Below are 25,147 nucleotides of genomic sequence, written 5' to 3' on the forward strand. Positions count from 1 at the left end.
TCACCTTGCATCGGCATTGTCCCGTGAAAGAGTTGCACACTTCTTCCTCAGTTCCTGCTTCATTGCAATCACATGGTTGACAATTTGGGTAACCGTAGTATCCAGATGCACAGCGGTCACATTGGCGACCGACCACGTTGTTCTTGCATCTGGAACGTGATATATAACAATGAAAATCAATCAAATCAATTAAAACCATTAAATATTCACATGCTTTTGAAGGACAGCCAGTTAACTTGTGAAAATATTTTAGATTGAAACTGTGTGAGTACAAAGTTTTCTCACATTTTTGTTTCTTTGGACACTTTTTATACCCTCACAAAAAGGACACGCATTATCACCTGCACTGTCCGCTGAGAATGTCGCAGTTAACGTCTGGCGCTTCTGTCCCGGGGCGGGAACAGTTGCACACCTCACATCCAACAAGTGGATGGCAGCCAAATGTTTGCGGTTCGCACTGGGTACACTCAGGCAGCAGGGTTCGAGGGGGGCAGATGCATTCGCCTGACATGGGTTCACACAGCCTGGTACCGCAACTACAAGCTAAGGACAAATAACATGTTGAGTTATTAGCCGAGTAATTTACATGCACTCATTCACTGCACTCCCCGGTCAAGTATTTGCAGAGAGGTAGTTGTTTTAAGGAAAAAATATATATATTAAAAACAGCGGCAGGAGATTTCCATTGCATTTTGACTGGAGACCTAGTTAAAAAAATCATCAAAATAAAAGAGAAGCAGAAACACTTACGCCGGCAATTAGGGAAGCCCCAATACCCCGTGGCGCACATGGAGCAGTCTCGCCCAATCACATTGGGCCTGCAGCGGCACTGGCCGCCAAAAGGCTCACAGGTGTCACTCTCTGCGCCAACTTCATGACACGCACACGGCAGTGCTCCGTTGTTGACAAAGGCCGACAGCGAAGTGGCAGCTTGGCGACAGAAGGGGGATGCACTGAGCGGACTGCAGAGGGGCAGAAAATATACTAAAATAGCACATTTTCTCATATTACCTTGAATTATATTCTTAGTTCTATTACATATTCATAAAAGATGACATGATTTAGCACCTTCTCATCTTTCTGACTTAGCGATACCATATGTTCAATTCTATGCCTTACAACATGCTGCATCTTTAAGATCGTGGCAGATTTTGTTTAGAAACAAATTCATTGTAAAAAAAAATAACAGAAAAGGCTTCACAATGAAACAGATTTGGTTCTCAGAATTGCTCCAGGTAAAAAATCAATGGTGAATCACTAACAGAAAAGATACTTGCAGTCTGCTGGCAAGCTATGTATAAGTTTTCAATTTTTTTGAAGCCATATGACCATTTTGTTATTTCTCAAATCAGACTATATTACAAAACAGCTTCAACACTACACTACAGGTCAATTCTTGCTGTGACAGACACCCTTAAAAGAAGTTTCTGTTTGCTGATAAATTAATTTGGATAAAATAACTGCAAATGGGTAAAAAAACTGAGATTTGAGTGTTAAATTGTTTCCTAGATCAAACATTATGTAGAGTATAGATGTGCTTCTATATATATGTATGTGTATGTATATATATATATATATATATATATATCAGCAACACAGTTACCTATTTATATATTTATTCATGTATTTATTTATGAACTTACTATTAAGTACCTATTTGTGTATAATGCCTTTCCTATTCCTGCATCCTCACCCTCTTCCTATTGCAACAAAGAAATTTCCCGATTACGGGATGAATAAAGTTATCCAATCCAATCCAATTAATTCATTTTGATGTTTGGAAGTACTCTGCATGTCTTGAAAACTTTAAGTATAAGAACTATAATTTGTGACTCTAACTAGTAATAAGAGTGGTAGTGCTCAGAAACTCACCTGATGAAGAAGCTGTTTTGGCCACAGTTACTTATGAAGTCATAGGATTTGTCCAGTGGTTCCTCGCTCAAGTACCTGGGGCTGTAGCTGGTTTCAGGCACCACCAGCACATAGTCCTGCAAGCAAATAAAGAACAAAATGCATGAAAGTGTTTAGCAAGGGGATGAAAAAAAAGAGCTTGCCAAGTTTGAAAAGGGAGACAAGAAGTATACAAAAATGTAGAAATAAGTCTCAGCGCGTCTCCCAGCAATGAATTTCTAAATGAGAAGGCTTATCGGGTTGTGTGGAATGAGTGTTCCCATTGAAACTCACCAGCCACAGTGTTTTATCCGCAGGAACTTGCACGGTGAGAAAGAGATTGTGGTCGCTCACATCAAGGATGATCTGGTTTTCTGCCACCAAGACATTCCGACATCCATACGCGTGCGGACAGTAGGAAGCGTTGACATGGCCTGATATAGAGTCACAAATAGAAGCATCAACAAAGCCCAACCAAGCACCAATTGGTGCCCACAACATTGTATTCATGGTGAATCTTTCAAATAATCACGACAAAGTGTATGTGAAAAAAACACAATGTCTGCACCAATTGCTAGTTATAGAAGACCCTCTACAAATAACTTTACATGATCCAACTGGTATAAAACCAGGCTGACTTAGTTGTGGTTTGAATACCTTTCCAGATGTGCCCGCCATTGATGTAAACATGAATGGGATAAGAGGGATGCAGAGGTTGGTGATAGTGGAGGATGAAGACATAGCGTCCCAGAGTGTGGACATGAGTCGAATATACAGCTGCATTCTGTTTAAGAGGATGTTTCAAGGGTAAGAAAACAGCTGTTGTATCACAGGCACGGGTTTAGAGAGTCACCTGCTGCGAGTCTAGTCTGATGTGGTCGCCATTATCGGCTGCCTGAGGGGGTCGCTCTGTTGATGCCCAGGTGGAAGGTTCTATCTGTGGACCGGGGAGGGGGAAGGCGGCTCCGGGGGACACCAAGATGGGTTTCTCCATGTTGGAGCTCTGGCCCTCTTTCAGGCCCAGCGAGTTGGATGGCATTTGGAAGCGAGATGGGATGCAGGAAGAGCTACAAGGAAGAAGCCAGTCTGGTCTGAGTGGGCGTCACCACATCAACAAAATGATGACGAACAATACTGTACCTGTCCTGGGAGAAGTGTCCGTGAGTGCTGATGCAAAGGACTTTAGGTTCCACATATTCCATGGAGAAGTGCTCTTGAGGAACCAAGTAGATTTTGTGCTACAGCAGCAGAATAAAGATATTTAGCACTCATAGCATTGTTTTCAGATGTGTAAAACAAAAGAAAAAATATTTTCGTGTTCAGATGACTTGACCTTCTGCGTACCAAGAAAAAGTTGGCACTCTCAGCGGTTAGCTGGAGCTCCATGTCACCAGCCAGTGAGAAGAGTGCCACTCGCTTCAGTTCATCGACAGCGACTGCTCGACACAAAAAGCTGCAAAAACAGCATTGATGAAGACCATGTCACAATTTTTCCCAAGGAGTAAAGTTTGAAGGTACACCTGAATGCGCAGTTGGTCAAGGTAACAGTGTATTGTTGTGTCTGGGCTCCTGGCAAATTGAAAGTAACAGCAAGCGTTTGTGGCCATTCCTTCACATTGGCGTACTCCACAACCAGCACGTAGGTGTCTTCAGTCTTCACATTGACTTGCATCTCCACACTGATCTGCTGGCACAGTAATCATTTTCATCTAGTGCCAATTATTTCTTACCACATATTTCCACCGTTTTCATGTGTATAGTTTGTATCATAAGTTACCGTATTTTCACGACTATAAGGCGCACCGCATTATAAGGCGCACCCTCAATGAATGACATTTTTTCCATATATAAGGCGCACTGTATTATAAGGCGCACTGTCTATTTTGGAGAAAATTTAAGACTTTTAAGTGCGCCTTATAGTCGTGAAAATACGGTAATTGCTATTGACTTCCAGGTATGAAGCACTCACTACACAGTCACCTCTAGAGCCAGCCATTGTTGATGTTTTGGATTTTTTTCTATATAATCTTGCAGTGGGGGAGGAGCTATATGATGGAAGATTTTGTAAACTCAGATGGCATCTGCATATTTAACAGTATTCTTTCAGTTCAGGCGTTTGTGTTTTTTTAATATCCAATAGTGGTGGTTTTCCGTTTTTGCTTTTCTGGTGTTTCCATATATAAGGCGCACTGGATTATAAGGCGCAGTCTATTTTGGAGAAAAATTAACACTTTTAAGTGCGCCTTAAAGTCGTGAAAATACGGTACGCATTATAAATGAAGACCGAGTAACAAATGCAGGCGTTCCCGCACTTACGTCGTAACCACTGCAGACGGCCATGTCGGGATGGCGTTGGGTGATCCTTTCGGTAGGGCACGGCCGTGGAAGGTGGTTGTCATGGCGACAACTGGCGTCATTACCCGACAACGAGGGGAAGCGTTCCAGAGACAGGTACGTGTACTGTAGACAGCTGCGAGGACAAGCGAGAATAAACGGATAATCAAAACAAACAGCAAGAACATTGTGCTTACTTGTGGCTGCCGTCTGGCTGTGCGTTGAACATGCATGGCTCTGTGACGTAGATTTGTAGGATGGGAGCCTCATAGTAGGCACTGGGCAAAAGGACCAAATAATCCTAAGAAGGATAATAAGAATGTTATCATTAATTTTGAAAGTCAATTTCAGGGAAGTTGAGTTTTTCTTCATGTTTAACACAATGTCCCAGTTGGAATTGGGGTAGTATGTACCGTATTTTCCGGATAATAAGTCGTTTTTTTTTTTAATATATATATAGTTGGTTTGGACTTGCCTCTGCTTATTTTGTCTATTGTTCTCTATTTTACTATCACGGGTCATTCTTCTTTCTGATCAATCAACCGATACTCATATTTTTTTCCTTTTCGTTGTGCATTCTTTTGCAAGTCAGAATTATACTCCGGTGCGACTTATTGTCCTGAAAATACGGTAGCACATAAAGTATGAATAGATATATATATATATTAATGACCAAAGACTCTGACCAGTAGGATTCCTTCAGCCTCTATGAGTATGGTCCAGGTTCCGGGATTAAGAACAAAAGGTTCTACAAAATTGTTTTGGGGAATGTTGACAAAGACTGGTCCTGTGCTGGGAGCGAAGACAATCTCTTTAGACTGCTCGGAACCTGAATAATCACAATTATCGGTTTTGTTAGATTCAGACAAAAAAAAACATTCAATTCAATAAAAGAGAAGGAGACGGGATGAGAAAGATGAAAGACAAGTTCAGAAAGGCGAATCAAAGGACCACAAGATGAAGAAGAGGAGCACTTACGAGAGTGAACGAGGCGGAAGAGGGAAAACCCATTGGAAGCGGAAAAAAAACATGTCAAAGTAAGACAGTGAATATAAAGTTTGTGCCCTGAGCTGTGGCTGCATCCAAGAAGCGACAAGAATAATCTGAGGATCTCACAGGAAATGGAAGATGAGAAGAAGGAGGTGCAAGCTACCCAACTGCAGTATACTTACAATTAGCGCAGAAGTTTTTCCCATGGTCCTCCAGCACCGAAACCCGACCCCGGACTTCTACGCCTGCTACGTTGGAGTAGCGCAGCACCATCCGGAACAGGTCTGGAGAGCTTACCCACACAGGCACCAGCACTTTGGACTAAACGTACACCCACCAACACCAGGCGGCGCAAAAGGAGAGAAGAAGAAGAAGAACTTCATATTATGGCCATTTCAACTCCTTCCTTGCTAATGGTGAACTTTTAGTCAATTACACGATTACTATATTTTTTCCCAATGGCAGAATAATAAGAGGTTTTTTTTTTCATTCCTCACCTGGATGAGCGACATTTGAGCATAACCCCTCCAGCTGAAGCCAGGGAATTCAATTGCGTCGTAGCCGAAGCGCACTGGCCTACCATCCAACATGGTGCCCTCTTCTACCTCAAACTTGAGGTGGTGAAGGTCAGGGAAATAATGATCCACAGCGGCTCTAGACACAAAGCCACATTCACAAATGCATTAATTAAATAGTAAAGCGTGAACATATGAAATCTCTGCAGCTTCATAATTGCCCAGTCAGTTTTTTTGTATAGTATTGTTGGTAGTTCTGGACTCACAAGTTGCACTTTGCTCCGTGCACATTGGGCCTGCAACGACAACGGCCACTCCGCTCGTCACAGGCTTGGCCCTCGGAGCCACCGATATCACACTGGCAGCCTGGATGCACAAAATGCTAGATGAAGCATCACAAAGCAGACCAATGGTACAAGAAAAGCATGTTGGGTTAATTCTCACCCTGGCAGCCAAAGTAGCTGAGCTCCTGCAGGTTGTAGAAACCATCTTTGCAGGTGGTGCAGGTGCCTCTACAGGCGTTTGGCTTGCAGTGACACTGACCACTTTCCTGCGGTTTGAGAATTTGACATATTGACACAAAAATTAAAATCAAGAGGCGGTCATGCTAGCTCACCTGTGCGCACTCAGCGACGCCGCTCAGTGTTCCGGCGATGTGACATTCGCACTCTGAATGGGAATGCAAGCACGCACAGAAAAACAAACACACACGCCAGTGCACTCATCAGGTCTCAAAATCCAGTGAAATTTGAACCATTCTATTGGAGCTAAAGACTTACTCGTGCATCCTTCATGAACATCTGGGGACAGGTTCCAGTACAGAGGTTTACAGCGGTCACAAGCCGCACCCGCCACACCCTCACGACACTCGCATTGGCCCTGGGGGATGATTGAGAATCAGTCCGTTTATTTAACTTACTTTTGGTGAGACCTATACTTTTTGATGTGGTTTGTAAATATTTCATTCACAAACACTTTTTGTTAGCTTAACTGAGTGATATGGAATGAGCTTTCCAAAATAGGTCAACATTGGTGAAATTGGAAACAGGTTGTGCCAATCAAAAAGGCAACTTCTGAATAACAATACAATATAAACAACAGTTCAGTTTAAAATGCCTGCTACTTAGAGCAACAACAACAAAAAAACTCACCACCGGAGGAGGAACAATGTAATTGATAGAGCCAGCAGGATGGCATGTGCCAGCTAGAAAAACACATATTTTCCATGAGTCATCATTATTAATCATTCAAGATTGTTTTTCATTTTTTAAAAGCACACTACTGCATAAAAATTGGTTTCCGCCAATATCACAGGGATCTTTTTCTCTGTATTGTCTGGCTATTAGTAGGTTTTGAGAGGACATGGTAAGAAATTAAGAATTACCATGTGTATTTATAAAGATGAGTGTGTGAGTGTGTGTGAGTGTGTGTGTGTGTGTGTGTGTGTGTGTGTGTGTGTGTGTGTGTGTGTGTGTGTGTGTGTGTGTGTGTGTGTGTGTGTGTGTGTGTGTGTGTGTGTGTGTGTGTGTGTGTATAATCAGCTTCAATCTACAGTGTGGAAATGAAACTAATTTGGTTTGGTGTGTTGTTTAACAAGATAGTGTAAATGTAGACTATAGCATGTTTCATATGACAGTTCACTTGACAAAAAGCCCACAATGTGAGAGTGTGTTTACCTTGACAATTTGGGAAGCCATAGGTGTCACGTGCACACCTGTCACAGCGCAGGCCTTGAACGTTGTGCAGACACACACACTGACCTGTTGTTTGATCACAGCTGCTATACCGAGAACCTTTTGTGGAACATTGGCATGCTGCAAAACAGACACACGGATAGACGTCATGGAGACAATGGAAAAACATTAGAAAAGTACTAACAATTACTCACGTGTGCAGCTGGGGTAGCCGTAGTTGCCGGGTGCACATTGGTCACATGAAGTGCCACTGTAGTTGGGACGGCAGTGGCACTGACCAGATGCCGTGCAGCTGGTGTCAGATGAGGTGCGAGGGTCACACATGCACACTGCCACAAAAAAGGGAGGGGAACACGATCACTTATACTTTGACAAATGAACGCCTCAACATCTAGGAATGACTTTTATGGTCCTTGCAGCCAGACTGCAAGACATTCTTAGATCCATGCTATATTTCATATGTTTGGTCTGGTTTCTCCTAGTTCATACTTGTCCAAAAACTATAGCTCGGTGTATGTTCTTTACAAATGTCCAATGTCCATTTCCTAGATGTAAACCTCAGGTTTGTATCTACAGTCTATATCCTAAGGCCTGGTCCACACATAGCAGGGTATTTCGCAAAAAGAAGCAATGTTTTCTCGTTATGTCATTCAAGTGAATACACACATTTTGGGCTATTAGAACAATTGTGTGAAAATCCTCTGCTCAAAGTGAAGACTTGCAAATTCAACATTTTTTTGCATCTGTAGCTGTATACTTTGATGATTGGAGATTTGCATTTTTATTTATCGTCAAAACATCACTCTTTGAGACAAAATATGTTCCTCTTATATGGTATCCGTGTTGGACACGAGTATGAAATATGCATAAAACCACACTTATATATGTGGCTGGGTGTGGATAGTGTGTACATAGATGTTTTTATTCTTGACAGAGTGGGTAAAATTGGGGATTTTTAAAAAGCACGGGGTCTAAATCCAGATCCCTGCCCCAGACTCGACAGGCTATTGATATGTTGATGTGTACCTCTACAATCGGGATAAGAGTGGAATCCAGATCGACACTGTTCACACCGTGTACCCTGGAATTCAGCTTTGCAAAGACAGCGACCGGATTGGTCGCATACTTCAGGCAGCGAGCCCACAGAACTGCAACCACACACTGTGGACACAACAGCACCAAATGTGTTGCTACCACGACATGTTATCATCACACATTGTAAGATGGCAAGTCACTCACATTGACAGAGTGGATAGTTGAAGTAACCAGGTCCACACTTGTCGCAATTGAAACCATGGAACCCACTGCGACAGACACCACGGCCCGTAAGAGAGTCACACGAACCATCCAGGCAACCCGGACCTGAACACTGACACGCTGCACCCACCACACACCCATACACACGTACACAAACAGACAAATGGTGTAAGGTATGTGAAGCTAATTACAATGACGAACAGTTTGGAGGCAACACTGTTTACACAGGCGCATGTGCATCTCCTGGGTGGCAGTATATACATGAAACCCTATAAATCAAGAGACCCCCCATCCCCGTCAGTGTTTATGTGTGAACCTGTCTGTAAATTAACTTCAGTGTCACCAGTTGGGGGCGCTTATACACATCATTCTCCTAATTCAGGCATAACATCTAGGCATAACATCTATCGATCTCAGGGGTTGGAAACCTTTTTGACATAGAGAGCCATTCATGGTATTCCTTGAGAGCTATACTCAGAATTTAAAGTAAAATTACATGAAAATATGTGGATTTTTCAGTCATTACACCACTTTTAAAATACAAAACGTCTCTGAATTCTTTTCACAACATTGTTACGCTGCTGCTAACAGCCCCGATGTGATCTTTCTATTGCGGTTTGCATATTTTCTCTCACAGGTTAGCGGAGAGCTATATGCACCCATTCAAAAAGCCACATATGGCTCCTGAGCCATATGCACCCATCAAAAAAGCCACATATGGCTCCTGAGCTACATGCACCCATCAAAAAAGCACATATGGCTCCTGAGCCATAGCTTCCCAACTCCTTGTCGAGATGAACATCACAGATACAGAAACCATGAACAGCCTTGGCATTAAAAGGTTTCTCACCCTGGCAGTTGAGTCCATGAAAGCCCGCTGCACATGTGTCACAATGCCTGCCAGTGAAGCCAGGCTTGCACACACATCTTCTGCTGTGTGGGTCAGGTCTGCAGGAGTTGTCAATAGTGCCAGCAGCACTGCACTCACAGTCTGGACAAGAAACACAGGTTTGTTTGTTTTTTAAACTCAAAACACAACATTTGTTAGGAACACAGTAGGAGTTTTGTGGAGGAGGTGTCACAAACAACCAAGAAAACAAAAAGAGCCTTGTTTTGGTCCGAACACATGTGGCACATAACAAGGTCTTGGACAACGTAAACATACAAAATGAACAAGTGAACCAACATCAGAAGGGCCACGTCAAATTGTGAGACCAAAAAAAAGGCCTTGAGAAAATCAAATGTAAACCATATATTTTAACAAACACATTTCTTACTGATAATCTCTCCAGCTGGCTTGACCTCGCCATTGTTGTTGTTTCCAGGATATGTTTGGAAAGCTGCATGATAAAGACACACAGACATGAGCAATTAATGGCGTTCGTTTGATCAAACATCCAATTAGTTGGGCAGAAAATTACGGTAACACTCCGGGAAGTTGATGAAGCCATAAGCACACTGGTCGCAGTTGTCGCCAACGTAGTTTTCTTTGCAGAAGCAACGCCCTGTAAGGTCCTCACAAGTCCCGTCCATGAACGGAGACTCACAGTCACATGCTGACAAAAAAAGACAACCACACAAAATTGAAAAGACAATTTAGCTAGATAACATATATTTAAAATAAATTGACGTGACACGTGATCTGGAACAGAGCGATAAAATGAGCTATATCAGAGTTGATTAAAAAAAACTCTGATTTGACTAAATAAAAAAATATGTTCAGATCCAAACTATTATTTAAGTCGCAGTCCCAAGAAAATTGAGAGCAGAAACTTATTTCTGGGACAAATGGCAATTGGCCTTAACTATTCATCATAATGCTTGGCAATTCTATAATCAGCAACCAAATGAAATCAATCCACGTGACTTACGTGCGCAAGCCAGTGGTGAGTCAATAGGAGTATCGGGTGCTCTGTAGTAAGCAGAGGCACAGCGCTCACAGTTGACGCCCGTGGTATGATGCTAAAAGATAGGCAACACACGTTAAAAACAACAACAACAAGCAGATGACGGCATTGGCGATTGTGCTAGCTAGCCCTACCTGACAGTTGAGGCAAACCCCGCCTCCTCTATAATGTCCATGGATGTCGAGGCTGCCGTGCCGCTCGGACACGTCACCGTCGTAGAAGCAGTCGAACGAATGCCGATGACAGTTGCATGCTGAGAAGAATGTACTTATTTCTGTTAGCCTTCATAATAACAGTGCACATGCATTTCCTGATGTAAATTATAAAAATGAAAATGATGGCGAGACAAACTGCATGACAGACCTCCTGCTATTATATGGAAAAGTTTTCACTTTTTCTTCGTTTTTTTTTAAACAACAAACAGGAATTGACATCACATAAGAAAAGTAGTATGTATTCTAAGAGGTGGAGTTCCAAGCATCATGTAGAACAAACAACGCGAAAAACTCACGTTCACATTCATTGGCACTGTAAGTGGTGGCTGGTTTCCACGGTTGCTGGTGGTACCCTGGACAACATTGGTCACATGATACACCACAGGTGTTGTGCTGACAGTCGCATTGTAGCCTGTACACACACACACAAGCACATTCACGGACATTAATGAAAACGTGACTTCAGCACCTATTGATTTTCTCCTATTCTCCATCCTCCATCTTCCTCCCTGATGGACGGAGTCTGAATAAGCCTCTCTGATTGTCTGTTTAACATGAAACAAATATAGCCACTGCTCAAATTGGCTTCAAATTAATGTGATGATTTTTTTAAGCATCGATTTATACACCTGTGCTTTCATTGAGTTTCACTTTGGTTACCTGTGCTTAACAATATGCACTAAAATGCAATTGAATGGGTGAAAATATATATATTTCAGCAACACGCTTATTTATTCATTTATTTATATATTTATTTATTTATTCACTTATTTATTACCTATTTATTTGTCTAAAATGTCTTTTCCTGTGTCTGTATTTTCACCCTCTTGCTACTGTAACAATGAAATTTTCCAGGATGAATAAAGTTATCTAATATAATATAATAATACAATATCAGGCCAAGAATGAGTACTACATCGTAGACTGTTGCAGAAGAATAACAGAAGCTGCATTCTGTGATTATGGTGATAGAAACTACATCTGTTTGCTCACAGAGGGCTGTCATGCATACACATAAATATATGTGGGGGATTTTGACTCTCATCAAAATGGCCATTTTGATATGGAAAAAACCATGCAACTCACAATGTTGTCTTTCCTGTGGAAACTGGGTTGGAATAGCTCTGAGTGTTAAAGGTTACCAACTCCTGATAGAGACAAAATCTATAGCAGGGCACCCCAACACAGAGAAGAACTTTGATATTCCATGAGGAAGTGTGGAGTATCAGGAAAGGGGGTGCGTGAGGCTCAAGGGAGATGAGATAGCAAGGGTGGAGGACTTGAAATACTTCAGGTCAACAGTCCAGAGCATTGGTTTGTGTGATAAGGAAGGAAAGAAATAGATCCTAGAATGGTTGAAGCGGGGAAGGAAAGTATCCGGTGTGTTAAGAGATAAAATAATTTCTCTTAAAAAGAAGGGAAGGTTTTAATGAGGTATGAGGAAAATAAGAATTAATCAAGACACAGGTTTCCACTTGACTAGAAAAGTGGCCGTTTTAACCTCATGATTTAGACCTCAGTGTGCCATTTGTGCCCTTACTTGTATGGATCATTGAGGTCCTGTGCACTACATGCTTCAGCATGTCCGTTACATACGCAGCGTCCACCAATGCTGATGTCCTTGATGCTGTAGTAGTACTGCACGCACAGAACAAACACAACAGTGGAGAAATAACAATATATAACGATGATATACACAATTTCACCTTAAGAAAATACAGAATCAAACAAGCCATTTTTAGCTTTGTATTATATATATATATATATATATATATATATATATATATATATATATATATATATATATATATATATATATATATATATATATATATATATATATATATATATATATATATATATATATATATATATATATATATATATATATATATATATATATATATATATATATATATATATATATATATATATATATATATATATATATATATATATATATATATATATATATATATATATATATATTATTATTATTATTATTATTAATTAACCCCCCAGGACCCTAATGAGGATCAAGCGGTTCAGAAAAAGAGATGAAAATAAGTGAATTATGGAAATGATGAGTATTCATCTTCATCCCTACCATTGAAAAGGAAATGGGGGAAAAGGGGACATGATGTCCTACTTGCCCACCATGAAAACAAATAACAATGAAGCAGACATTGAGTCAGTGCCAAAGTGAGAGTGCATGTGAAGAGAGCTGAAGAGAACCAAAATGAAAGCTAGAGGACTCACTGCTTTCCAAAGAGGGCACAGAGCAGGAAAAGGAAAATACTGACAATCCTGAGAGTGTGGAGGTTGGTACTAAAATGTAAGCATTTTTTAAACAGCTTCAAGCACCAGCCTTCCAGATTTCTGTCATTATTTGGTTGTTTGAAAAAACATTTGCCTGTTTCGTGTTTTACTTTTCAATGCAAAGACAATATTCAATGCAAAAAGGTGAACTTGGAACATTGACAAGTTCGAACAACCGACATCTGAATGCATACCCGGCGAGTGACGGTAGGATCTCGCAGGGCTTTCCCCATCAGGTGTCCGAGGAGCGTGTTGGTACGCAGGAAGCGCAGACGGATGTTGGTGGCCTTGGTGAAGTCACGCAGAACTGGGGAGTAAGAAAAGTTCATCGCTCCGGGGCGTCCATTCACGAGTGACACCACAATCTGAAAGGGATTTTCAAAATAAAAATAAGCGTCAAAAAATTAGACACCTTCTTAACAACGGTCAGTATTGAAATAGATTCCTTCACAATGTTATGTTAACATTATCCAACACTACATCAAATTATGAATATATGAATATAATTAAATTATTTTAAGAATGTCCTTGCCAGAGGTCTCACAAAGCACGGACAAATAGACTTGAGGACATTTTTTTTCCCACAGACATCAGGACTCTGAAGTTACGTTAGCATGAAACAAAATCCATTCTGTGCAATAACAATGTGCAATATCTTAAAATTCACCTAGCCGGGCTAGTGACTTTCTATACCTTTATCCTACTATTTATGTTTATTTTTACTGTGAAAACGCACTTTGAAAAGCTTGGACTAGAACCACTAATTTCCTTATATGTAGCTGTGTATGATGACAATAAAGGCTTTTGGTTTGATTTGAATACTGAAAAAAAATCAATTCACTCAAATGATATCAACAGACTTTAGTTTTAATGGAAAATAACAGCCAAGTATTCCACAATGTTGAATGAGTCCAATTAAAACCATGTGAAAGTGGTACGTCTTCTACATTTTATATTACTGGTAGAAGCACACACTTGCTACGTACTTTTTTTTAAAGATGACAGAATACTATAGATGAAATTGACCACTCGATCGCATTAAACGTTTCAAACACCTTTGGATAAAATCCTTCCAGTCTGCCAAGTTTACTGACAATATTTTTCTAGTAGGAAAAAAAAAAAACATTTTCATTTTATTTCAATTTGAGTGCCTGCTTAAAAAAGGCAGCTGTTGTCTGAAGAGGGGAGCAATTCACATGCTCCCTCCCCCATGTGCAGTTATTTATGACCCTTGTCAGTAAATGAGCAAATTAGCTTTATGTGCATTTTTTGTAGAGGTCTTTTGTATGATAAGAATTGTTTTAATAAGTGAATAAATTTTACCTCCCCATTTTCCAAAGGAACAATTCTTGAATATTCTGTAGTACAAATGACATCATTGTCATTGGAGATCCTCTCAATGGTTTGCTGCCCAAAGCGCTCGATGCAGTCTCGCTTGGAAGCTACACACACACACACACACACACACACACACACACACACACACACACACACACACACACACACACACACACACACACACACACACACACACACACACACACACACACACACAAAGACGTTAATGATGTGCTAAACTATGTTAATTACAGTACAAGTGGGTGGGCAGGTTCTGGGTATGAAAGGTGCAAGAGAGAAGGTCAACAACAGAACATTTTAAGCATAAGGAGGTCATTGGAAGGCATGTGTGTGAATGTTTGATTCATCAGAACACACAATAAAACTTAAAGTCTGACTATGTGTTTTCTGAATATTTGAAGTGAAGGTAAATGTCTTTCGGCCAAAAAAAGTCATTGAGAAATGATAAAAAGTGCCTAAAATGAAGCTACTATTGAATAATATTAGATTTTCATTCACAGTGCCTTGACAAAAAGGAGTTGGTCGCTTCTAAAGTTGGTATTTATTTGCAAAATTTACCATTTTTTTCGATAATCAAGTAAATACTTAACAGTGATAATAAGAAATATGCATAAAATGCTGTGTTAAAATTGATGAATTCATTAAGTGGGAAAAACATGTTATTTAAAGTAACTTTGCCTTGTGTGAAAACAACATGAGCCATATTTTCTTATTTTCACATCACTTTGTACTACTTCTAGTTGCTCTTCAAGTACTTTGACCTGATCTATGAGAGGGCAACATAATGATGGAATTAGTACTCACAGGAGAAATACTGCCATGGCTGGTATGTCTGCCCGAAGTCCACCGACCTTTCCAAGACCCAGAGGTCAGGACGAGGAGAGTTGGCGAACTTGATGAGCACGTAGGCTACATGGAAGAGCTGCACACACAAACACACACACACAGACATCAATTACATCGTCAATGACATCATCCTTATTCTGACAAGTATGCTAACGGTTCCAGATGTCGTTGTTGTTACTGTTGTGATGTCATCGAGTGACTGTGTGACCGTATGAGCCAATCTGCATTCCACTACAATTGAATGGTCAATGCACCAATATTTTTTTTATATATATAACATTTATTTGTTCAGATTTGCAGAGATCTGACTTGAGACTATTAGAGAACGACAAGCTGGAGGATCAGTCGCCAGTCAGACGCAAGGCGCGCACAGATAGACAATCATTATCTCGCATTTATACTATCAGTATGTCGGAAATGAAGTCACGCTGTCTGCCTTAGGGTAAGACCATTGCAACACTCTGCCAACAATAACATTATGCTGTAGATTCTAAAATAATTCATTGGAGAAAGAGTGAGAAGATACAGATGTTCCTTGACGTGCAATGTTAATTCTGTCCTTGACCATAGTTGAGAGTCAGTAGCCGTTATCTTAAAAGAAGTCTGTATTATAGGAAGAGACAAATCAAACAAAACATAAAGTCTAATAAATAAGGTGAGTTAAATAACAATAACTTTTGGGAATGCAATCAAATGACAGATTTTATCTGGTAGTAAGGAAGCAGCTGTACCTTTTCTGACTTAAGCAGATGAAAAACTTTGCATCACGAACAGGGAGTATTTGGAGTATTTTTTAAACATTTGGACGTTGAAACATGTCATTTTGTGGGAATTTGAAATTTGTACTCCCATTGATACGACTTACGCAGAAGGGAGTTAGCAGGAAGAACTCCTATCAGCATAGTTTTTGGGGGGGAGTTGATCCGCCATTCAACTCCGGGAAGATGGCAAAATAAAGCACCAAAAAAACTGCCAAAATTCTCTCAAAGGTGAGAAGCTCCATTCTTAATATAGTAAATTAAAAACAAGCAAAATATGAGCATCTCCGTGCATGTAATTATGTACTGCTCGTGTGTGTGCAAAATTGATTATCCTGACCTTTTAAAAAGAGGAAAATAGGAATAAAGCACATTACTGTAGATCTACTAGAGAGGGAGAGGTCAAATAAAGGTCCCACCACCTCTTAGGTTCCTTTTGTGTGTCCTTGTCTTATCTCCATGGTTACCTGAGGCACCGGGAATGTGCTGCCACCAAGGAATGTCCACAAAGCACAATCATTAAACCAGCCAGGAGCCGTTATCTCGCACAGGCGCGCACACGCAAACTCACAAACTTAGATTTCCACCTGCCATATAACATTCCGTGTTGGGAGCAGCTTGGAAACATCATTATCAACGCTCTACATAACATCAACACTTGGGATATAGTAGAAAAATGTTTAGAATGCAGTTGAAGTATGACGAACATTGCACGGAAAAAAACTCAATGGATAATGTTGGAACAAGACTGGATCAGAATTGGAGTAGAGTGAGAAAATTGGATTCTGGGCAATCTTTTCAACCCTGAAATCATGATTCTTTTTAGATGATACTGCTCACAATGTATCTAAACATTGTTTTTTTATGTTGTTTTTTAGAGGGTTGTTTTTATTCAATGTCTACAAGCACCAAATAGGGGCCAAAATGACATTTTTTTTATGTTAGCTTTATATATGACATCAGGTGGAGTGTAATAAACTGAATATGAACCAAAAATACACTTTTCAGAATTTTCCCAACTACTTAGCTTGCATTTGGTAGATAAAATATTTCATGGGTGATCGCTGATATCAACCAAAAACTGCTTTCAATTTTAATCTTAAAATTACCCAGCCCTAGAAGCAAGGCATGGGATTCAACATGGTTGGAAAAAGCTCAACGGATGCGGAGCAACAATTATTTCAAGATAGGACCACAGGTGTGTGTGGAACAATCCAGATGGGCAAATGAAAAAGGCAAGTGTATGTGTGTGTATATAATGACAGTGTGAGCCTTCTTCATAAACACTACTTTGTTGTTCCAGGTGTCTGCATCTACTGTGCATGCTGAAACGTGGCAAAAACCTTGTCGCCTTGCACCATCATTACAAGCTACACTTAACATGGCTTGAACACACACACAAAGATAGGCGGGGCGAGTTGAGACAAGGACGGAAAAGCAAGGTGAACCATTGGTGGCGTACTACATTCCAAGGATGTTGGAAATATTGAGGAGAAAAAAAAGATGATCTCATCTTCAGACATTCTTGAACATATCTGTCTTTCATTGAGGTTGTCAAGTACTGTTGTTGCAGATGTTCAATCTTATTCAGTTTGAAGCCTGAAGGCTTCCTAAAGCAGGAAAGGCCAAAGGATGCCCCCGAGCATGCGGGTGCGCAAAAAGAGACGCAAGTGAGGCAGCAGTGGGAAAAGCGGAGGAGAAGCAGCGGGAGCATCAAAAGAAGATAAGAACATTCCCAGTCATGGAAAGTGAGACTGCTGCTTCTTCTCAGCGCCAATGAGGAAGAGATAGCAGGAGGGGGAGGAGTCACACCTGCAACCAGGCTGTTGTTGTCATGCTAATCTTGATGTCTTCATTCTGTGCATTTTTCCCAAAACAACAGATGTTTGTAGGAAACGCTACTTAGTATATAATCACATCCAACCTAAGAGATGAAACACACATTTTGCAGTCACTTTCCGACAGGGGAACTTTGTTGGGTCTGAAGTAAAAGATCAACGTAATTACCAACCGTGCACAAAGGAAAAACGAGGCAGAGACTGTGTTATATTTTAAAGGCACCGGCCGGCGGAAGAGAGGTGGAGGCGCGAGGTGGTATCTCGCGCTCGGCTCGGTGGTTCTCTCCTATCTTTTCAAGGTGAAGGATGCCTTTATTGAATTTCAGCATGATGTCATGGAAAAGTACAGAAGTTGAGATTATAGGCATCATGGAAAAATACAACAGTTGAACACTGAGGCGAGTTGAGAAGATATTATAGACATCATGGAAGAGCATAAGATTAACACAGAGATTATAGAGAGGATGTTCTTTAGAAATGCACATTATATTAAGACTCCTGTTTTAAGCAACTTCGCAACTTCCATGGTGGAATCCTACTGAGGTGGTTACAAAAAAATCAATTACAATAGCTACTGTAATATACACAGATGGATCACAATGAAACTTGGTAGCTATATTTTAGATTCCTGAACCCGCTTTGGGCTTTTTTTTTGTCTCAGAGCTGATTAATTATCTTAAATCAATCAGACTTATTGTTGCCTTTGTTCTGAGTTAGCCAATACAAGAAGCCAGGAGGTCGTAGTTCATTTTCAACTTGTTTTTGCACAACCGCCACTGTCATATGTGATATAGCATTACTTGAGCCACTGTTCCATGTGATTTCTCAGAGTTACTAACCATATAAAATTATTTATTGGAGAAACAGGTTGCTACAAAAAAACACTATACATACATTTATATCAAAAACCAATAATGTGGCATGATTCTTGAATATGTTGGCACTTGTCATTGGTTTCTTTGGACAGGAAATAACATAGTGCTAACATTAAGCACAATGTTTGTTGTTGGCGAGGGGCTCAAACAATGACACAATGGCACGATAAAAGTTGCCACCCCTGCCGCTTTAGTGCTAAATCAACCAGCAGATGACACAAAGGCTCAAGAAGTGAGGCAACATTGGGATTAAAGTTTCCACAGAACTGCTTGATGATTACATTGCAAAAATTGGCATCAGCAACAATATACTTTTAACGAATTGTATAAAATACATTAGCTAAGCCAACTGGCAGGTCCTGGCTTGAGCTATTATTTATGATTTTGTGATGTTTCGGTGTCTGAATGATTTCAATGAGAAGACGATTACTAAGTTTAGAAAAGAATAGAACTCAGACGGGTGCACAGCATAACTGAAAAGATTTGCTACAGTGCATACTTGATGTGTTACATCACATTTTCAATAAAATTGAATTTCAAACCGTCAGAAAATGTAAACAAATACTGTAGGGTTGATGTATTTCATTCCAAATTTGACGCTGGCGAGAAAGAAAATTGAAGTAGGCTAAAGCAAGACTAAACAAAGACAAACGCCGCTTAATTTGCTCTTTACTTTCATGTCTTGTTCCGAGAAGAGCACCTTGGCAGCCACTGTAGCTCTTGCACACACATAAGTCCTATTAAGGTCAAATGTGTTGCTTCACTCTCAACGCATCCATTTTCATGCCCATTACACACTATGAAAAGATGAGAGGGAAGTGTGCATATGTAATATGAGGGAAAAGACGCATACTGTTCGCAAATAGAACATTTAAAGCAGCAGGGTGTAGTTTTGACCTCCCAGAGCTGGTTAAAATGTACTGTCCTCGACCCGTGATTGGCCGTGACTCATCACTTGACTTTGTGGCACTGTTGTTTCTCCACCATCAGTAATTACTAGTACATTGTTTAATGTATTATTACCTTGCCAGGATGGGCGATTTTATATTTTTATATTATTCACGTTTCATTTTTGGTTTACTGGGAAAACCAATTTTGTTATACGCAGCTTTGTATGATGACAATAAAGACATTTGATTTTGATTTGATTTTGAACACGGGAATGTTACAGTTCAAAATGAAATGTACAAATGCTAAAATTCTGTAATATACAGCAAGATTTTAGAAAAATTAAAGGGGTTAATCAGAATTGTGTCATCATTGCTAGCGATTTTACTGTAATTTTTCTCCTTTGGATGATTACCATTATATTTTGCATGTTTGTGCAGCAATTCCAAGATAAAGTTAAAAATCTAAATCTCTGATTCGTAAACGTATTATTCTTTTACTTTTTTCTCTCACGGTGACTCAACTGGATGGAAAACTACAGGGTGCGTACACAGAAAATTGATTTACCCTTCAATTACCATCTGGAAACAAATGAAAGAGGGAGAACAACAAAATAGTATAGTAAACTACAAATAGTGGAAATAAATTACAATGGGGGTGTCTGAAAACTAATAACAGATTATTATTATTATTCGCATTTTCAACGTGCTTTTAACACAAATTAATATAACACTAATATAAATACACATCTGGCATGAAACTAAATCTATCAAGCAGATCAACTGGTTTGGATAGGTTTTTTTTATATTAAAAAACATACGCCCACAGAAAATGCTTTATTTGTCTCCTATGTGACAAACATTTGCATGTGAAGTCAAAATGACCCACCACATGCTTATTTGTTGAACATGCTTGTTGAATCTCCTCCCTAAACAAAGATTACTGGAAAATATGTGGTTGTGTGAAAGGCATTTGGATTTCAAGTACCTGGATACAATTCGGTCCAAAATGGCACACAGTAATGCTAATTTTGCCCCAAACAAACAAAAAATATCCTTGAAAATTGATATTTTCGTATTTTTAGTTTATTTATCTGAGGATGCGCCGCCTCATGGTGTAGAAGATCACTCGCCTGACTTGAGTGCAGGCAGGCGTGGGCTCAATTCCCGCTATTGGCCGAATGATCGGGAGTATGGAAGGTCGTTTGTCTCTCTATGTGCTCTACAACTGTCTGGCGTCCAGTCTAGGGTGTAGTCTGCCTTTTGCCGAAGACAGCTGGGTTAGGCTCCAGCAACCCTTGCAACCCTTTCAAGGATGGACGGTATGGAAGATGGATGAATCAATGGATGTTATCTGGGGATATTGACGTGTTCGGGGATTTTCATAACCACTATGGTAAATGTTGCAAAATGTTAACCATAAAGAAGCTTTCTGGTCCATGTGTGCTATTCACTGGATAGATTGGAAAGTGCATTACGGGGATAATGCCCAAGATCTGTTTTTTCCAGGTCACGTTCCCTAGTAGCCTGGTGCACTTTTTTTTAATGCAAAAAGTGTTCTATTTCGATCGTTTTGGTGTCACATTATTCCTGTGATGCCATATTGGGCTGATTCTCGACCCTTTTACTCTTCTATCATAGTTGTTATGTTTATGAAGGGCATGCTTATGTCCAAAACAACTTGGGACTCGACCCCATCCGCCGCGTAGCTTGGTCTGTGCTTGCTATTGTCCTGCTATTGTAACCAATTTCCCAAAAAAAGGATGAAATAAAGTTCTAATCCCCCCCCCCCCCAAAAAATCTAGATGGTGCCTGTTTCATCCCTTTAAGGCACTTGCCACACATAGTTAAGCTCCACCCCTTCTAGTGTGTGTACAGGTTGAGGCAGGTTCACACACATTCCGCCTACACTTTACATGGGGGGGTCTTTGGCGACACACACTTAGAGACACAAAGCAGCGATAAATGAAGGGGCCCGTCTAACAGAAAAACTACACTCAAAGAACATTCTTTAGAAGACATAAAAGTTTTTTTCAGTGTGTGTGGAGTGGTTTGGTGGGGCGTGTGCGTTTGGTGGTATAATATAGACATGATAAGAAGAGAAATTGGAAAACTAGCTGAATGCACGAGGTATGCCAGCGCACAGGTTGTATCATTGTGTCAGAATCGCTACATTGTATTATTTAATTAACTTTCAATGGTGACAGTATGGTTGGGAGTGCGAATGGTCATCTGTCTCTCTCTCTCTCTCCTTGATAGGCTCCAGCAACCCCCGCAGCCCGTACAAGGATGTGCGCTATGTAAGATGAATGAATGAACTTTTGAGATGTTCAATCTACAACTGCCGCTCTATATTAGATTTTTGTTAACTCTACATGAGTAGGTTTCAATAGATAAACATTTGAAAAATATGGTTGCTGTTGTTTAGCATTTTGGTCAAATTGAAGCTCCAAATTTAGGTCAGCATTTTGCTCACCAGTTAGCTAGAACAGAATCTTAGTACAGTACCTGTCCAAGGTTCAGCGTGACATTGACTTGATTGAACTCGGTGTTGCGTGACAACGGTGGGCTCTGCCACCATCGCTCTGTGCCATCAATGGCGTTGGTGATGGGATGGGCACGGTCGCTATCACCATGGCGACAGATGTCACAGTACTGACCCTGAGGGGAGGGACACCAACATATTACCATTCTCGCTCGGTCATTGTCATAACTATGGTAACTATTAAATAATCAAAAGACATAGGGTACATCCTTGGTCAATATTTCTGCAAATGCAAAAAATACCTTTACGATTACGATCAAGAAAAGTGCTAAATCAAATTTCTGGAATGTATTCACATTTTGAGTAGTGAAAAAATAAATGAATTAAAAAAATGAGTACAATATTTAGGAATAATACTGTTAAATGCTAAAATGTGAGCTGGATAAAAACTAATAAAATAAATTAAAAAACATTTATTTAACATATTGGGCTAGTAGCGATAGTTTAGCAATCAAATCTCGTATACATTTCAGTGTTGATAGTTTGACACAAACATTCGACTGAAGTCAGTAAATATCAACAAAAAGCACAGGAAATAATTCTAATAAATAAACTTTCAAATAATCCAAACAAGAGAGTTCAACATGCACACTTTAGAAAAATGTTTGTGCAAACGCAACCAAGCACATAAAAATCTCCTGCTGTTTTTAATTAACAAAAAAAACTCACTAAGTGCTATCAAATAAAGACAGGATTATCCTGTTGAATGATGTGTGTGGAATGTCGTATTTACCAGCTTTTAATTTAAATCTGAAACCACACGAACCCACAGACAATTGGGATTGGGTGAACATACAAACTTGACACAAGAATGCCAAAGCCCAGATTTGAACCCACAAACTCATGGGTAGATGTGCTAACCAACAAGGCACTTTCCAGTGTTAGTTAACTATCACATTTTTCAATTTACCTATTCACACTGTATGTACAGCACACTTTTAAAGTTGCGGTTGTTGGAAAATATGTTCAGTAAAATAAAGTTGAGAGAAACTCAATCGAGTGTGTGTAACGAGTCCAGCAAGAATCTGTAACGGTCCTCAAGTGATGATGAACATTATTTCCCTAAATCACCTGCAAGAGTTGCACAGCCACCTCCATCCCCCACATGATAGGACCAGAAACCTTGTTCAGTGCAATCCTGGGGCTGGCAGATAGAACAACCGGAGGAGGCTGGACTCCAGTTGGGATAATCCCGCCAGAGCAAACGCGCTACAATTGGCCGACACGGGTCAGTCACCAACAGGAATGTGGAGAGGAGGCGGCAAGCTAGATAGCCTTCATCATTAACCCATCAATGCCATCCCAAGCGTTTACCTTTTTCTAATCAACACGCCAACGATATCTAATCGTTAACATACCATACTTTCACTAGCACAAAAAAGGTCATTAGCAATTTAACAAAATCTTCATCATGCAAAAATGTTGCGAATGAGCTTTCAAATAGGCAACAAGTTGAAAAGCCTTCAATTTTTCTAAGACGTGCTAACAAGTCGTGATCAACACATTTATTTAAAATGCTATGAAGAAATCAATGCAATCAGAGTCCATCAACATATTACACGACTCAGGTTTTTGAGGGCGATACCCAAAATATAGTGACAAAGGGGAGGGGCCTCTTTGGAGTAACACACTTCATTTGAAGTACGTGGAGTCAGGTGGGAAAGACAAAAGAGAGGGGGAATGAACCCAAGGAAAGAGCACAACAGAATAATAGGTAAAGGAACAGAATAATAGGTCAAATGTAACATTTTTTCCTGGGAAGTGCCCTAAAATGTTTACTTTGAGCCTTGCAATGTCATTGAAAGATGAGCATTCACTGCCAATCTTCCCAGTTTAACTGATAGGGAAATTTATCCTTGTCAGAAAAAGGGCAATGAGTTTAAAAAAATGAAAGATTTTAAAAGTTTTCCTCTTTTAATATTTTGGCCTACTATAAACCCAATTATAAAATGTTATGTTTAGTTGGAAGTCATCCCGGCGGAAAGTGGTTAGCGCGTCGGCCTCACAGTTCTAGGTATGAGTATGAGTGTGAATGTGAATGGTTGTGCGTCTCCTGCCTTGCGATGGCTGGCCACCAATTCAGAGTGTCACCGGACTAGTGCCCAAAGTTTGCTAGGATGGGCTCCAGCACCCCCCAAGACCAAGAAATTGAAGGAATGTTTACTTGGGTTATCCTTGTTTAATACACTTGTTAGATCATCTTAAACATGAAAGGCTTGCAAATTTTGGAAACAATATGGAATATATATATGTATATATTAATGTGCAGTATTTAAAAATAAAATAAAATAAATAAACGTATTTTGATTGGTCGCATACAAGAGCCAAGCCATCAGTTCGATTTGGTGGAGCTCACCTGGATGGTCTGTCCCGGGTCTCCGGACACTGGGCCGCCGACCAACTTGCAGTAGAGATCGGGTACGCTCTTTCCAGCCTCGTCCTCCCCGCAGGTAGCAGTGGCTGTAATCTTGGTGCCCTCCGCCAGGTTGAAGTACGGCGGGTGTAGGCTAAAGCCATTGACACCACCGCCATCGCCACTCGGGACCTCCTGTTCCGACACCGGAAGCAAGATCAAGAGTACCAGGGCCGAAATCAAGTGCGGTAAAGCGAGGCGCGTCAGCAGCGCCATCACCGAGACCACCTGCGCTTCCTGGGGGAAAATTGCGGGCTTCGCGCTAAAGTGAACTGGGAAAGCCGCACGTCGAGTGAGGAGGAAAAACTTGGCGACGTGCTCGCGCGTCCTTTGTGCGCCTGCTCTGTCCGTGAGGGAGTGCGCGCGCGCACACGCGCCAGTGGGCCTCCCACTTGAATCACGTTACCTGCATACTCGTGCCCGCGCAAGTGGTGATAAAATAAAATAGTCAGTTCAATGTTATAGATCCGTTGTTTTCACATCTGTGACACTACTACGTAACAAT

The 25,147-nt window shown here is 40.4% G+C and overlaps 1 protein-coding gene across 2 annotated transcripts in view; it reads right to left on the minus strand.

Annotated features, from left to right (window-relative positions):
- lama5 (laminin, alpha 5) overlaps positions 1–24,944 on the minus strand; it is a 40,120-nt gene extending 15,176 nt beyond the window's left edge. The window contains exons 1-36 of one of the 2 annotated variants that reach the window (XM_077716564.1): positions 24,586–24,944; positions 22,193–22,345; positions 15,285–15,402; positions 14,445–14,563; positions 13,316–13,486; positions 12,343–12,440; positions 11,099–11,214; positions 10,722–10,840; positions 10,552–10,642; positions 10,102–10,236; positions 9,958–10,020; positions 9,531–9,671; positions 8,663–8,800; positions 8,450–8,584; positions 7,618–7,752; positions 7,406–7,543; positions 6,881–6,933; positions 6,509–6,608; positions 6,346–6,398; positions 6,174–6,279; positions 5,996–6,095; positions 5,712–5,868; positions 5,397–5,535; positions 4,911–5,053; positions 4,422–4,525; positions 4,207–4,360; positions 3,411–3,574; positions 3,235–3,343; positions 3,031–3,128; positions 2,744–2,957; positions 2,548–2,674; positions 2,185–2,324; positions 1,873–1,988; positions 751–962; positions 342–543; positions 5–149 (exon numbers count right to left, since the gene is read on the minus strand). In XM_077716564.1, coding sequence (XP_077572690.1) covers positions 5–149; positions 342–543; positions 751–962; positions 1,873–1,988; positions 2,185–2,324; positions 2,548–2,674; positions 2,744–2,957; positions 3,031–3,128; positions 3,235–3,343; positions 3,411–3,574; positions 4,207–4,360; positions 4,422–4,525; positions 4,911–5,053; positions 5,397–5,535; positions 5,712–5,868; positions 5,996–6,095; positions 6,174–6,279; positions 6,346–6,398; positions 6,509–6,608; positions 6,881–6,933; positions 7,406–7,543; positions 7,618–7,752; positions 8,450–8,584; positions 8,663–8,800; positions 9,531–9,671; positions 9,958–10,020; positions 10,102–10,236; positions 10,552–10,642; positions 10,722–10,840; positions 11,099–11,214; positions 12,343–12,440; positions 13,316–13,486; positions 14,445–14,563; positions 15,285–15,402; positions 22,193–22,345; positions 24,586–24,858 — 4,779 coding nt within the window. In that variant the 5' untranslated portion in view covers positions 24,859–24,944. Of the gene's footprint in view, positions 1–4; positions 150–341; positions 544–750; positions 963–1,872; positions 1,989–2,184; positions 2,325–2,547; positions 2,675–2,743; positions 2,958–3,030; positions 3,129–3,234; positions 3,344–3,410; positions 3,578–4,206; positions 4,361–4,421; positions 4,526–4,910; positions 5,054–5,396; positions 5,536–5,711; positions 5,869–5,995; positions 6,096–6,173; positions 6,280–6,345; positions 6,399–6,508; positions 6,609–6,880; positions 6,934–7,405; positions 7,544–7,617; positions 7,753–8,449; positions 8,585–8,662; positions 8,801–9,530; positions 9,672–9,957; positions 10,021–10,101; positions 10,237–10,551; positions 10,643–10,721; positions 10,841–11,098; positions 11,215–12,342; positions 12,441–13,315; positions 13,487–14,444; positions 14,564–15,284; positions 15,403–22,192; positions 22,346–24,585 lie in introns of both variants that reach the window. The other variant, XM_077716554.1, reaches the window with a different exon arrangement.
- Positions 24,945–25,147: the final 203 nt, after the last annotated feature.

Source organism: Stigmatopora nigra, chromosome 1, assembly GCF_051989575.1.
Source record: "Stigmatopora nigra isolate UIUO_SnigA chromosome 1, RoL_Snig_1.1, whole genome shotgun sequence".
NCBI lineage: Eukaryota > Metazoa > Chordata > Actinopteri > Syngnathiformes > Syngnathidae > Stigmatopora > Stigmatopora nigra.